Source organism: Paroedura picta, chromosome 2, assembly GCF_049243985.1.
Source record: "Paroedura picta isolate Pp20150507F chromosome 2, Ppicta_v3.0, whole genome shotgun sequence".
Classification (NCBI taxonomy): Eukaryota; Metazoa; Chordata; class Lepidosauria; order Squamata; family Gekkonidae; genus Paroedura; species Paroedura picta.
In genome coordinates, this window is record NC_135370.1 from 6630545 (window position 1) to 6645987 (window position 15443).

Sequence of the window (15443 nt, forward strand, 5' to 3'; positions counted from 1 at the left end):
TTGGACGGCCAAGGAACACGAGGGATCACGACACAGAAGCAGGCAATGGCAAACCACCTACAAACATCCCTGTCATGGCATACAATAAATAAATGTTACATGTAAGCATATTTTTTAAGCTGCTTTGTTTCCCAGAGTTAGGCAGCATGGCACACCTGAAGTTGGGTGGCGGAAAAGCCACGTTTCTTAGAACTAAAAAGTAAATAAATATTTAGGCAATTAAATTTCAGTTTATCCTAATCATAAGCTCCAGAGGTAGGCGACACTAGACAGTAGGTTTATTGGTTTTTCTAGTATTTGTAGTGCTTTGTGTTGTGCTCGTTGTACGACGTTCAAGTCTCTATTTGAGGTGATTGAGAATGGAGCCCTCGGATCATCTTTAGAGGCTTCCCTTCTCGAATCAGAATCCCACCGCTGTCCTTCTTACACACACATATCTTCCACATCAATCAGTGTCAACGAACTATAAGGAACCTTCAGCCTGCAAAGGATGGGGTGGGAGGCAGATTGCCCCAACTCGCCTGACAAGAATGGAAGGAGACAAGCCACAGCCAGTCAGAGCCTGAGGGTGTGAGGGGTGGTACCTTCCCCCATGACCCACCCCTGGAAGTGACCGAACCATAATCTAAGACCTCATTGCGCCTGTTGCTACCCAAGTGCCTTGCCTGTTGGTCATCTCCAAACTGCTTCTCCTCTTAAAAAATGGATCCTGCAACTGAAGTCTGATGACCTAAAACTATAAGACCGCACTGATCTATGAAGGGGATATAAACAATTTCTAATTCAATTTAATATTAAATACAACCCACGAAGTAAGGTAACAATTATAATTGCAGTAAAATTCTATACAAACACTGCATACACAATAAAAACCTTACAAAATTACAGATATTCCAACAATTTTGAACTTTAGAATGGTCAGATTCAAGTTATATCCTAAATTTTATATACAGATACAATTGTTCACAAACTCGGCAAAGTTGTATTGACAAAAGGCACAGTTTCACTTATTCAAAATTTACCAAAGTTTTTTAAGACTAGAAGGGTGAGGAATAAGAAATGTAAACATTTTTTTTAAAAAAAAATACCTTGATGGATACAAATGCATTCTACCTGTTTAATAAAGTGCTGGAAATAGCCACTGCATTATTTTAAACATTTTTTCCAGGTTAAAAAATTTATACAATATGATCATCTTATTAATCTGTATAAAACAAACCCTTTTCAAAATGAAATTAGGATGTTCTCATTGACAGACCCCTTTTCCCTTATTCTAACCATACTGATGCCGTGCAGTTGAATTTCTGAAGGGAGACTCAAGTGTGTGGACATCAACACTTCTGTCTTCACTGCAGGAGTCTTGAAGCCCCTTTCAAGATTAACGAGATTTTATTCCAGAACTAGCTTTCACAGACAAGAGCCCTTTTGTTAGATGTACAAAGTTTTCCACCAGGAGACGATGCATACCTGGAGTCAAGGAATCATGTTGTACGTATCACTCTCAAAGGTCATGTAAGGCAAACGGAATCCAGAAAAGCACAGAGAGTTTTCACCAAAGCTGCCTTTTGACCCAGCTTGTACTACAAAACTTAACACTTCCAGAGATTGCAGAATCCAAAGCCCTTATTCAACATTTGGGGCAAGGAGAACATCAGAGCTCTTGATGCTCATCTAAATGTCAGGCTTCTCCAGAGTTCTTCCAAGAAAGGGAGACTCCCAGGTGAAACTGCTGACTTGGGAGTTCAACAAGAGGCTCAGCACAGCCCTCATCTCCCTCCAAGGACTCAACAAGGACTTATTTAATAGTTCTCATATCTTATCTCAGATTCCTTACCCATTACAGGTGTTAAACTAGCTTAAGAAAACTAGAGGAAGGACCAGCTGTTGCTATGGTGTTATGTGCTTTTCTTAGATTAGCTGTCAGGTGTATAGCATTTCATCCCACGACCCTTTCACCCTGTGCCTTTAAAAAAAAAGAATTGCATATTTATATGCCCATGATAAGCCCCTGTATGCATCTAATAAAGCGGCTCTAGTCCACGAAAGCTTGCGCCGGAATAAACCAGCTGCCAACTAGACTGCTGTTTACTTGTGCTGAAACAGACTCACATAGCCACACCTCTGGTTCATGAAAGTTGGCTATTGTCGAGGGCACACCCTCTGCTAAGCAGGGCTGCATTGCATTTCAGGACTGGCCTTTCACTATGTTGGAAGATTTAGCACAGTCACATCCATTCATTCCGGTTCCCTTACATCATTCTACTCACCTCTCTAGGGCTGTTGAATATGCAGCCAACACACACACACACACACACAAAATAGGCTTTTGCGTAAGGTGAATGGGTTCACTTGACAAAAGAGAAATCAGAATTGCACTTACTTCTAACTGTTCTGCACAGGCGTGCATGGGACTGTGCATGCACAGACCAGCTGCGGGGATGAAGATTCTAAAGATTGCTAGTGCTTTCCAAGATGTGCGAAGCACTCCCTTCCCTGCCGAAACTGTGACTACAAAGGAGGGGACAGCGCCCCCCCCCCAACCCTTCCTTTGCCACTGTGGAGGCAAAACTGATCTTACTCCTTTCTGACTTTTGATTCTTCTCAGGTAAATTTGTTCCTTCTTGGTAGATGAAAAAATACAGAAGCGTTCTGAATGTGGGACAAAAATGGTTCAGTCAGATGTACACAAGCCATGCCTTGTTGGCCACAAGGTGAAGGCCTAGGTCACCAATTTATGCCTGAAGTCCAGGCATGAAAGGCAGCTCTCTGGGCTGCTGAGACTCAGCCCCAAAAGTGCTCAACACCACCCAAAAGAGGACCTGTACCCAAACTGTCTAGGGCTTGGTGCCCTCAATCCATCGTCAGATCTGACACCCTGATCTGCGCACAGATCAGCCTTGGTCCCAAGGCCCAAGAGTTGTCGTGAAAAGGGAGGTCAAATTCTAGGTGGCAGGTGTTTTCGGCAAGGGTCATTTCCAAGAGGATGATTTCTAAAGATGCATCAGCACATGGCACACCTTCTCAGTCAGTCAGGAAGATGGATAGCCCACTTTCTTTAGACAAGAACATAACAGAGGAACCCCCACCTCCCACACAAGTTCCTCCTTCCTCTCATCTAAAGCATCATAAGGTGGAACCAACGCAGTCACAATGGAAGAAGAGCGCACCTAGAAGCATGCTAGAAGCCTTGGGAATTTTCATCTCCAGAGCCACCCTGTGCCTGTACAGCCCCATGTGGCTCTACACAGAAACCACAAACATGAACTAAGAAGAGTTTCATCATCAACCATCTGGAGAGAAGACATCTGCCTAGGGCAACCTTACTTGCTTTTGTTGGAGACTGCTCACACATTGAAGCCAGGCGGGTCACAATGAAGATGAAAAGGAGACCCAAATATAAGCGTCACAATATGCCCCCAACCAGCTTGTCAGACAGCAGTTAAAGGCACTTTCAAACCAAGACAGCCTTTCAGCTTCCACCATGCTATCTGGGCAGGAGTGTGCATGTTACAAATGCAGGGCAGAAAGTGAAAGAGTTAAGTGCACAATTCAGGCTGAGACAGGCATTACATTTGCGTGCAAGACCTGGTTTAAACCTTCCTTGTGAAAATGGCCTAAGACTGCCTTGCTAAGTCCACTTTGTCGGGAGTCAATCCTACGGAACCTCAGGGAGCCCCCTACCAATTAAATAGACATACGACTTGGCTATAGTTCAAGAAATCCATCCAAGTCACTTGAGCACCAGTGAGCGGAAATACAGGTTCAAAGTACTTCATTGGAACACAGCAGGGATACAACAGCACCATCCTACACGGATCTACACTCTGCCAAGCCTATTACAGTCAACGGGCTCAGAGACATGTAATCCTGTTTAAGATGGCACCATGAGCCACAAGTCTGCATTTTTTTCAACAGAGGAGCTTTTCCTCTGCCAACTTTCTGGCTTTCGATACAATATAACATGTAAATGCATTGTTAGATCACTCTTTGGCTTAAAACATGGTCACCATGTCCGTCGCTAGGCTTTATTGGTTAACATTCGAAACAATATATTTTTCTCAGATTGCCAACTTTATTCATAAACACACCAAAATCCACTTTGGGGACCAAAATGTAAGAAGTGCAAATATACCGTTACCTGTCAGACTCCACAGACAAGCCACTCTGGGTGCCAAGACACCCTTTTCCCAGAGCAAACCCACCACTGCCAGCTGTGGCAGCCTGGAGGACGAACACAACCAAGCCACTGAAAGTGCCTTTCCAGTACAGGCCATGACGCAAGCATGGCAAGCTGTGGCCTTTTCACATCAGATGAGACCAATACACCAAATCCAGTCTGAGCAACTTGGCAGTTGGGTTAACATACAAAGTCTGTCGTGAATTCTTGGGGATACTGCAAAGAATCGTCAAAGCGAAAGCGTTTGGAGACCGTACTGCTATCTTCTGGGATGTTCTCTTTATCTTTTCGCCCACCGCACAATGTGTTACACGTCGGCCTGTTGTTGTTCCTCTCCTCTGGGCACTTACTCAGATGGTCAGGTGTCGGAGAACTGGGGGTCTCTTCAGGACTGTACAATAAGAAGTTGCCTTGCTGCAGCCAAGAGTGAGATAGACAGGCCTCTGCCGTGAGACGCTCCCTTCGGAACAAAAAATTCAAGAGGCACACGTTTTAAATGCTACACTGACTTTGAAGTGACAGCTAAGCCACTATTTATGAGATTTTAAAGTATGCCTTAGTTCTCAACAAGCCAAATAACAAATATCCTAAATCCTAAAAAGAAAGCGCTTGCTGCACCCCATGCTATCTTGTCACATGCATATTAGTTCTTGCCATGTGAGGAGCAGATGGAAATAAAGGTTGAAAATAGAACCCACAAGACTTTGTAATACAGAAAAGAATGTTATTTGGACAGAAAACACTAGGAAAAAAATTAAGAAAGCTGGGGTGGGAATGAATAAGGGAGAAACACCCCACACACACACACACACGCCCAATTTTATTGGGATATTTTGTTAGTATTGCAGAGCTGTGCAGCGGAAGTGTGCCGGGGCCATGACCTTATTGGGATATATAGCAGAGATTCGCTCAGACACAGAAGTGTGATACTGAGTGCAGTAAATAAATCTTCCAAGGAGTATATTGTAAAAAAAGATTAACTAAAATTTATTCAAGTAGATTCAGTTAACATGAAGGTTGCAGTTAAAAGAAGAGAGAGAAGCCAATCTAAAGAGTACTCTCCCCATCACAAATGGCCAGTTTGTCCAGCATTGTGTGTGTGAGAGTTGTGCGGGCATGGTATATACATGAGAGACTTGCAGAGACGTTTGTCTCCATGGAAGGCCATGTGGAGTGAGTGAGAGGACATTGAGTGCATGAGAGAGGACAGGTCAGAGGGCAGCTCCCAGGTTAACAGACAAGGAGCTAACACCTATACACACTTAGAGTTATGTAGTGCCCCTCAATGTCAAAGCATGTTGGTTACTCCAACAGATTTTTGATGGCCTTCGTGCCTTTGGAGAATTTAAAAACAAAATCAAAATGCAGCTTGTGATCCAGAGGCAAACCAAAATAGCTTTCCCTATGCCATTTAAGTCTCCTGCTTATTATTCCATGCATTTACATTACAGCACTACACAAAGGTTGCATTCAAGCCTTCCCCGAAAGCCGCCTACTTACTCAGGATTTTTAACAAGCAGCTTTTGAATGAAGTCTTTGGCCAGCAGTGAGACTGATGCAAAAGTGTCTTCGGAATAATCCACATTCACTTGAGAAATATTGAGGTACGTTTCTTGAATGTCTGCTCCCACAAAAGGAGATTCGTGCGTGAGCAGCATGTACGCAATTACACCTACATTCCTGAAACAAAAGAAAATGTAGTTCCCACTTTTTAATTTTCAAGATAAAACATTTGTCCATAATAAACAAACATATTTTTTTAACCTCTATTTTCATATGGATCTAGTAGAAAGCCATTCCATGTATGTCAAGGGTTTTCATGCATTTCTCCTCAAACTTCAAAAGTTATGTTTTTTTTTAATATGTTAATTTCACCATTACTGAATACTCAGCCAGTTTATGATCCCAATCTTCTATACTTGGACAAACATCAGATTTCCATTTTGCTGCATAGATTATTCTAGGTGCTGTCACCACATATACAAATATCTTATCTATTAGACAATATTCATAATAACATATTTTTAATTCTTATAGGAAATTTAATTTTATTGCAGAAGCAGAAGTTAAATTCAGAATGAGGAATAATTCAAAATAGTATATAAGTATATAGTAAGCTTAGTAGTTTTTAAGAAGAATAAAATTTGATTTAAAATATTTGTGCTCGCTTTGGCAGCACATATACTAAAATTGGAACAATTTAAAATGTTTAATGAAATTGAATTTGAATAATAATATCTTTGATTTTCAATTCACTTTTAAAATAAATATATATGGTATTTAATGGAGTTTTATTTTAATGTATTGTGCTATATTATCAGTTAAGGTGTATGATAGTAATATGATGAACATAAGAATATGGTGGCAAAATAGATTGGTTATAATAACTAAAGTAAAGATTAATGTAAGGATTACGAAGACTAACCAATTTGTTTGTTTAATACATTATGCACTGTAAAGGAAATTCTGAATAACTATGTATTTTCTTTTCTGTATCCCTCCGATATTTCTACTATATTTTTATTTCCCTTTTTAAAAAGAGCTTTACATGATACACTTAAAGGTGTTTTCCTCCTGACAGATGAACATCTTGCTTAGTCATAACTACAGTTTTTCTAAGTGGATATCTGTGCATTCATACTTGAAGGGGGGGGCATGTTCATCATCAGTTCAGAAACTTCTCCAGCTGGTGTTTAGGTGTGAGAATCCCCTCCCCTGGAGGTGCAGCTTTTGACAACATGTGTCCAAGGAGCATTCTCCCTTGATTCCTTCCAAAACACAAGTCAAAAACACCTCTCATAGAGAAGGAACAGTGCTATGTGAACGCAGAGATGACTGCTTGAAGAACAGTTACAGAGAACCGAACTGCCTTTACTTTTGTTTACTGAGTTCACATTTGAAACGAGGAACATGGCACCAAGGTGCTTAAAATAATAAAATAGTTTACTTAAGAAGAGAAACAAACTTTGTATGGAAAACGGGAGAGTGACCTAACTAATTAACAAGCAGGAAGGAAGTGTGCTCAAAAGAGCAGGGAGTCTCCACTTGATCCAATCAGGACGCAGAGGAGACTATTTGAAAAACATTAGGAAGTTTCTGGCCTAACTATGCTAACTACACTTCTCCAACAATGCCCCCTGCACAACATACTAATTCAACCATGCACACTACACATCTTGCTTATTTCAATGACTTCTCTGGGGGCTCTGTACATCACACTGAGAGGCACAGATGGTTAAGGAGGTGGACACGGGTGCTGACATTTCTGGAGGTAGACAAGGGTGCTTCAGGAAAAGAGTTGAATGCTGCTTAACTGAAGGATGAGTCGACAGTGAATGACACAGAGAGCACACTGCCTGAATAAGATGCATTGCTTCTCTGCAGAGATCAGGAAGAGGGATTCCTCTCCCAAAGGTGGAAGAGGTAGCAATAGCTCTGACAGAGTGACCACAAACTGTTCACAGAAGTGGTTTATGAGCAAGCTCATAACCAATTTAAGAGCCTGCAAGATTCAGCGACTGAGAGTTTGTGACAATGCACACATTGTCTCTTCTTCTGATCTGAGTGGCACAGGAAAAAGCCAGTGTGACTTCGAAAGGTGGCAGTCCTATCAGTGTAAAATGAAAGGGCCCTCCTAGAATCCAAGGGGTTCAGAGCCTGTTCTACATCTGAGGTAGAGGAAGGAAAGTAGGAGAGTCAGCTCCTAGTCAAAGCTGGAAGCCAAAGATCACTGTCAGGAGAAAGGAGAAGGGAACTTTTCTGTGAGGAATCAAAAGTACAGGGATCTCATGTTAACACATGTCCAAAGTTCACAGACACTCCTCAAGAAGTAGTTAGCTGTGCCACTTTATGGGTGGTAATGTCACTATCACAAGTGGTAATTACTGGGAGAGGTCAAATTACAAACACCAGGTAGATACAGGCCACTGGACTGTACAAACAAGGGCTCAGAAGGTTAAGTATAGGACACCACATATATGAAAATGGGGAGATACAGCACAACCCCTATATGGTAGGATTCAGGCAGAAGATCCGGAATCCTGGGTAAATGGTGGCAGCCACTCTTCACAGCTTTATGAAGCACTGTCAGCAAGACTATGGAATCCCTCGCTGGCTACAGTTTTTGGCTGTACTGGCTACTATTACTACAGATTTTGAAGGTGACTGTTACTCTTTAGCCTAGGTGACTAAATTCTTTCAATTTGTTTTAGAAGAAGTTAGCTTACCATAGATCAGTTGCCGTGGTAATAGGTTCATAACTTAAGATTTCCGGTGCTGGGGAGGGGTGGGGGAGGAAGAGAGAAGATAGGGAGATTAAAGAATCTTCTCACATGTATGATGAACAAACTTATGTAAATATATACCTGATTCAGTTAGCTCGCCATATTGTCCTGAAGCAACAGAACAAAAGTGGAGTCCAGCGACACCTTTCAGATGAACAAAGTTTAATTCTGGGTACAAGCATTCGTGTGTGCACACTTCTTCAGAGTGCACTCACAAAAAGGGTTATACCCAGAATCAAATTTTGTTGGTCTTAAAGGTGCCACTGGATTCAAACTTTGTTCCATATACTGAACATTTGTTTTAATGGACCATCCATATCAATTTATAACACAAGAGTATAGGAATGAAAACAGGCAGGCGTATTCGACACTTAAAAGTAGCACAGCAGTAAATTGTTCTGTCACAGCAGACCCCGGGGTTCAAATATGTGTGCTGAACAGAGTTTCTGGTTCATAAATTTAGAAGTCCCATCCATGGAGGCCCAACTGAGGTGAGAACAGCGGCACGAAGGGAAGGGTATGACCTCTACCATGCCATTTCCGCAATCTCAAAAAGCCATGAGCAAATATACCAGTACTGAGACAGGCATCTGTGTTTGCCCCAACTGGACAAACAGCACTTCAGGTCAGGAAAAGTTGGGGGAAGGAGCAAGGCATACTCCACCTCCATTAGCCCAGATCAGAAGTGGGGGCCCATGCATATAATATTTAAGGAAGAATCTTGTTTGGAGCTTGGTTCATAAATTCTCAGTGTTAAATGTAGCCAAGTCCACCGAGGGAGGCTTTGGCTCAGTGGTAGAGCTCAGCAAGCAGAAGATTCCAGGTTCAATTCCCGGCATCTGCAATTAAAAGGAGCAGGCAGTAGATGATGAGAAAGAATTCTGCTCAAGACCCTGAAAACCACTGGCAACCAATATTGACATAGGCCAGTGGTTCTCAACCTTTGGGGGTCAAATGACCCTTTTACAGGGCGAGCGGCAGGGCGAGCGGCTTGGCTGGGGGGGGGGGACCATCCACACAACAGCCTTGCGGAGTAGAGCGTTCATCTGTCTGGAGCAGTGGAAAAGAGTGAGATTGGCATGGTGGGACAAAAGGCAGAACTGATCTGAGAAACCCCGAAAAAAAAACCCAATTTATATACAGTCATGAACAAGGGATCTTCACGCCATTGGTCAGTTTCAATTTAATTTCTGTGAAAGAACTCTTGCATAATTTTATGGTTGGGGGTCACTACAACATGAGGAACTGTATTAAAGGGTCGTGGCAGTAGGAAGATTGAGAACCAATGACATAGGTGGACTATGGCCTGATTTGGTATAAGGCAGCTCCATGTGTTCAATCTATACACATCCAGGACAGTACATGAATGGCCCTTTGATATACTCCTCCCTGCATTTGCTGGTAGACCTCTGCAGGGTGAATAAAGAGGGAGTGGGCATGGCGGTTCTGGCCCCCACCTCTCTGCTTGCACAATATGGCTTCCTTGAAAGCACAGCATCACGGTACACATCAACTGGATGTGCACCTGATTGGGAATGCTTCTTTTGGCTCAGGACCACCAACTTTTGAATGCTGCACAATCACAGCATGTTACTGGCTTGTCAGGAGTGTTTCATTAGTGAGAGCTTCTCTCAGCGGACAGGGGATTCAAAGCCAGCCCTCTGTGGGATCCTTGCCATAGCCCCCGAGCAGCAGGCGACTGAGATTGCAAGAGACGAATAGCAGCCCTCCATGGTCTCTCATTAGGAATCCTGTTGTAGCAAACAGTGCATCCTCCTGATGCAGTGGCTTTGTTCGCCACTTTGACCATGCCAATTGACAGGCCAGGTACATTTGGTAAACCTACAGATAGTCCCCAATTTACATTCTGGAAGCAAGTATACATTTAAGCACTATATCTAAATGAGGGCATCCCTGTTTCCTGACCAGGGGAAATGAGGAGGAAGGTTCCCTTCCCTGTTTTCTACAGCAGAAAGTTCCATCAAGACAAAGCTGACTTAGGACAACCCTGCAAGGTGTTCAAGGCAAGAGACCTTCAGGGGTGGTTTGCCATTGCCTGCCTCCGCATCACGACCCTGGTCTTCCTTGGAGGTCACCCATCCATTTAGTAGCCAGGGCCAACTCTGCTTAGTTCCCGAGATCTGGCTAGTGTGAGCTATCCAGGCCCAGGTAAATACCAGCCAGGGCTGAGCCTACTTAGCTTTCAAGATCTTGGAAGATTGGCCTAGTCTGGACTATACAAGGTTACAAGCCTTTTGAACAAGTTAACAAAGGGATTTCTCCCATAAGCCTAACTAGTGCTGTGCCAGGAATTAATTATGTGAAAATTCATGTGAAAATTCAAAGGAAAGTGTATAGAGGCATACCTTGATATTCAGGGGTTCCAATAATTTCACAGAGTTCAGTGCAATTGCCAATCTTCCGAGAAATACCAAAATCAACTATTTTTATATCGCCAAGTGGACGTATACTACTCAACAAAATATTCTGAGGCTATAAAGAAGAAACGGAGACGTTATAGTCATCTAGGCACAGTAATAACTGCAAGTGACAGAAATGATGGTTATTCTTCAGTTATTTGTAGACCACTTACACCAGCATACTCAATTCAAACAGCATTATCTCTACCAGTATAAATGACCAGTGCACTTGCTCTCTAATAATACACTAATTTACATGTAAATCTCAAGGCATTCCTCAGAATATTTCTGTTTCTAGTAATCATAATCCTGCCCTGCTGAAGAAATTACTTAGGATCAGAAAAAACACACTAATGAATTTTATACTAACAAAACACACGTACATACACACTACTGAATTCCAATCTAACCAAACACACGTACACACACACGTACACGTAAACGCTTCGGTGGCCAATTCGCTTGCGGCCCAGTGAGCTTCTTGCTCTGGGGGGGGGGATAGGGAGACGTGGCACATGGGGGTTGGGGGCAGATGGTGGCCCAGGCGCAAACGCCTGCGGGGGTGGGGGGGAAATGGCAACCCGAGTACCGCGCATGCGTGGCAGCTCTGCGCAAATGCGCATGCGCAGAGCTGCCCCGCATGCGTGTTTGGGCCCCCAAGCAGGGCACAAATGCGCATGCGCGGCAGCTCTGAGCACGCACAGCTCCTGGGCTGCCATCTCCCCCCCACACCCCCAAAGGTGTTCCTCAGCCTTACAAAGGTTGGGGGCCGCTGAGTAGTATGACTTTTTGTTCTACAGCTATATCCCAAAAAATTATTTTCCTGAAGATTCAGACACTGCATTAAAGATCTTTCCTCCTATTTATAAAACGAGAGTCTTGTACAGAAGAGGCCCTAGCCATAGAAATGGGCAAAGAACCCGTGGCCACTCAAGGAAATTAATGAGCAGCAGGCTTAGAACAGAGAAGAGGAAGTCCTTCATCACCCGAAGAGTCATTAATATGTGGAATTCACTGCCACAGGAAGTGAGGGTGACTACAAACATAGACAACTTCAAGAGGGGAATGGATTAATATATGTAACAGAAGTCCATAGTTACTAGCCACAAGGTATAGATGGAACAGAGCCTCTTGTGGCGCAGGGTGGTAAGGCAGAGACATGCTGTCTGAAGCTCTGACCATAAGGCTGGGAGTTCGATCCCAGCAGCCGGCTCAAGGTTGACTCAGCCTCCATCCTTCCAAGGTCGGTAAAATGAGTACCCAACTTGCTGGGGGGTAAAACAGTAATGATTGGGGAAGGGAATGGCAAAACCACCCTGTATTGAGTCTGCCAAGAAAACGCTAGAGGGCGTCACCCCAAGGGTCAGACATGACTTGGTGCTTGCACAGGGGATACCTTTACCTTATAGATGGAACACTATCTGGAGCAGTGATGCTCTGTATTCTTGGCACTTGAGGGGGGGGGACAACAGTAGGAGGGCTTCTGGAGTTCTGGACCTGGAGACATCCTAGAATTACAGTTCATCTACAGGCTGCAGAGATCAGTTCCCCTTTAGAAAATGGATTATCTGGAGGGTGGACTAAATGGTACAGAGGTTCCTGTCCTCCATCCCCAAATCTCAACCTGAATTTGGCAACTCTGCCCTGAGCCTCAGGGGAGAACAGTATATAAGTATAAATGAAATAAATAAATAAATCCCCTGCCGGTGGCCAGGAGGGACCTGGAAATCCTATTCTGACCTTACTGATGGGACCTGGGTTTTGCCCAATATGTGAAGCACAGTCTTGGACTAGATGGGTTTCCAGCCTGATCCAACATGGCTTCTCTTAGGTTCTGTTACATTCGTAAGTGACAGGCATGGAGGAGGGCAGATGGCAATTATGCAACTCCAGTATTATAATTCCCTTATCAAGTTAGTTTGATATAAGTACATCATTCACTGACAGAACTGTTTACAGAACAATATCCAATTTGATTTTACATATGTGAATGTAACAATGACAAATGTCACAAAAGGTACAGGTACCAGTTCCATCTGTACCAAGAAAGTAATAAATCATATCTTAGCTGACTATGGACTTTCCATCAATTACGCCAATCCTTCATTTTATATAGCTGTTGTCCTGCTGTTCCTTTTAAAAAGAGTCTAGATACAAGTTTTTTTCTTTTCTTTTCCTTTCAATCTTTACCGATACAAGCTCAGACACCATCCACACACAAGCTCAGATAATATTCACACACAGTATTACCTTTAAGTCAAGGTGCACAATATTGTTCTGGTGCAGGTGGCACACACCTTCAAGAATTTGTCGTATAAGCCTCATAATATCCGTTTCATCTATGGTTTCTTCTAGTTCAGGGAGACATAAGTTAAAAATTTCTCCTCCAGCCGCGCTGAAACATTAAAGAAAAAGATTTTAAGCATATTAACTTTCAAAACTGGAAGGTCTAGTTTTAGAAGTTAATCCCAACTTGGAAGTAAATAGAACAAAGTTTGAGTTGCACACTTTGTATTCAGGGGAGTAATTCATGGAATCTTTCCATAAGGCCTGCTGGGTCAGACCAGTAGTCTATCTCGGGGGTCATCAACTCCCGGTCCACGGCCCGGAAGGCCACGGTATCAGGCCGCCGGCAGCTGCGCCTGCCTCCCCCCCCACACAGTGAGAAGGAAGGGAAGAGGCAGGTGCGGCCGCCGGTACACCAGTGACGCAAACGCGCAGTTGCCGCACATGCACGTTTTCACCCCCTGGAGGCAAAACGCGCATGTGCGGCAACTGTATGCGTGCGCATTAGCGCCACCGGGTGGTGAAAATGTGTATGTGCTGCAACTGCGCATGCTCATTTGCGCACAGCTGCCACGCATATGCGCGGCACCCGGGCCGTCGGCTCTCCCCTCACCCCCGGAGGCGGTCCCTGACCTCAGAAAGGTTGGGGACCACTGGTCTATCTAGTCCAGCATCCTGTCTCACACAGTGGCTAACAACAGGGCATAGAAGATGAGGCCTTCCCTGGATAATGCCTCCTAGCTTTGGATGCAGAGGATTAGTGGCTATGAATGTGGATGTTCCCATTGGTGTAGAGCCATCTTGGTGTAGTGGTTAGCAGTGAGGATTTCTAATCTAGCAAGCCAGGTTTGATTCTGCACTCTCCCACATGCAACTTGCTGGGTGACCTTGGGCTTGCCACAGCACTGATAAAACTGTTCTGACCGAGCAGTAATATCAGGGCTCTCTCAGCCTCACCTCCCTCACAGGATGTCTGTTGTAGGGAGAGGAAAGGGAAGGCGATTGGAAGCTGCTTTGAGACTCCTTCGGGTAGAGGAAAGCGGCATATAAGAACCAACTCTTCTTCTTAGCCACCATGGCTAGTGGCTAGTGATAGACCTCCATAAATCTATCTAATTCCACATTTTGATCATTCTCAGTGTAAAGTAGTGTTTTCTGTATAAAATAGTATTTCCAGAACGCCAAAAGATACCAAAAAACAAAGCAATAACGTTTAATGGAAAATTATGTCTCAGTACATGTTACTGGTGCTGTAAAAGAAATGGATATTTTATTTCTGAAGTAACCACACTTTGAAACCAGCAACGATAATAAGCCATGTTCTAGCCAACAGCTCTTTTAGGCTAGATACTCCACAGAAGGCAAAGCTTTCTATAACTGCTCATCTAGTTCCCTACAAGTGAATCAAGACATTTTGCCCTGAACCATCATTCACCTATGTCCCTTAAAACAAGGTCTTTCAACTATTATGAATTATTCATCTACCACAACTTTCAAATATATTTAAGAAGATAAAAATGCAGCCTTTGTATTTTCTGGAATACATTTTGAGTTTGGCTCTCCAGTCACATACCTTCCCTGAAGCAGACATATTTGTTATATTTAACACATACTTTCGGAAACAAAACGAAGACAACGCCACAACCACAGACACGGCACGGATACAATTTATTGCTGCAATGTTTGCTTTTCCCCACCGCATCCAAGGATTTCCACACACTTATCCAAGTGCTTACTACACACACAGATACATGGTTTCTGCCATTTCTCTGTCTAACTGCTGTTGTTGGGATCTGGAGGAGATGTGTGACCCCCAAGCCCTCTGTCTGAGAAAAGATCAAGCTCAGCTCTAGGCAAGCTCAATCCCACAGAAGGCAACGGAACATGACCACCTGCTTGCAATGCCCCCACAATACCCTACCTAATTAATTACAATACAGATTAAAGTTTGAGCCCAGTGGTCAACAAAGTTTAATTTTGTGTAATCTTTTTTTATATATGTTTGCAACCTTAAGCTTTTAGGTATCTGATTCAGTTTTTCAGGTTGGGTTTTTGCCCCTTCTTTTATGCGGCTTGGGTGACCACTACTACAGCATGACCATCAAGCCCTGTGAAGGGGTAATGAGATCACCTCCTTTTCAGGGCTCCAGTATCAAAAGTCGTAGACACCACATCACTCCTGTACAGGCAGGCTGTGGTAGTCAGATGTTGCCGTATGCCCTGTATCTTGTGAAAGGGTCGAGAGCCCCTTCCACAAACCCCCAGCATACTTCCATT

General features: G+C 43.5%; 1 protein-coding gene across 4 annotated transcripts in view; it reads right to left on the reverse strand.

Moving 5' to 3' along the window:
* Positions 1–261: 261 nt before the first annotated feature.
* STK17B (serine/threonine kinase 17b) overlaps positions 262–15443 on the reverse strand; it is a 45520-nt gene continuing 30338 nt past the window's right edge. For 2 of the 4 annotated variants that reach the window (XM_077319280.1, XM_077319282.1), the window contains exons 4-8: positions 13131–13275; positions 10827–10953; positions 8404–8452; positions 5678–5857; positions 814–4637 (exon numbers count right to left, since the gene is read on the reverse strand). In XM_077319280.1, coding sequence (XP_077175395.1) covers positions 4358–4637; positions 5678–5857; positions 8404–8452; positions 10827–10953; positions 13131–13275 — 781 coding nt within the window. In that variant the 3' untranslated portion in view covers positions 814–4357. Of the gene's footprint in view, positions 522–813; positions 4638–5677; positions 5858–8403; positions 8453–10826; positions 10954–13130; positions 13276–15443 lie in introns of those variants that run through there. The other 2 variants (XR_013227982.1, XR_013227981.1) reach the window with 2 other exon arrangements.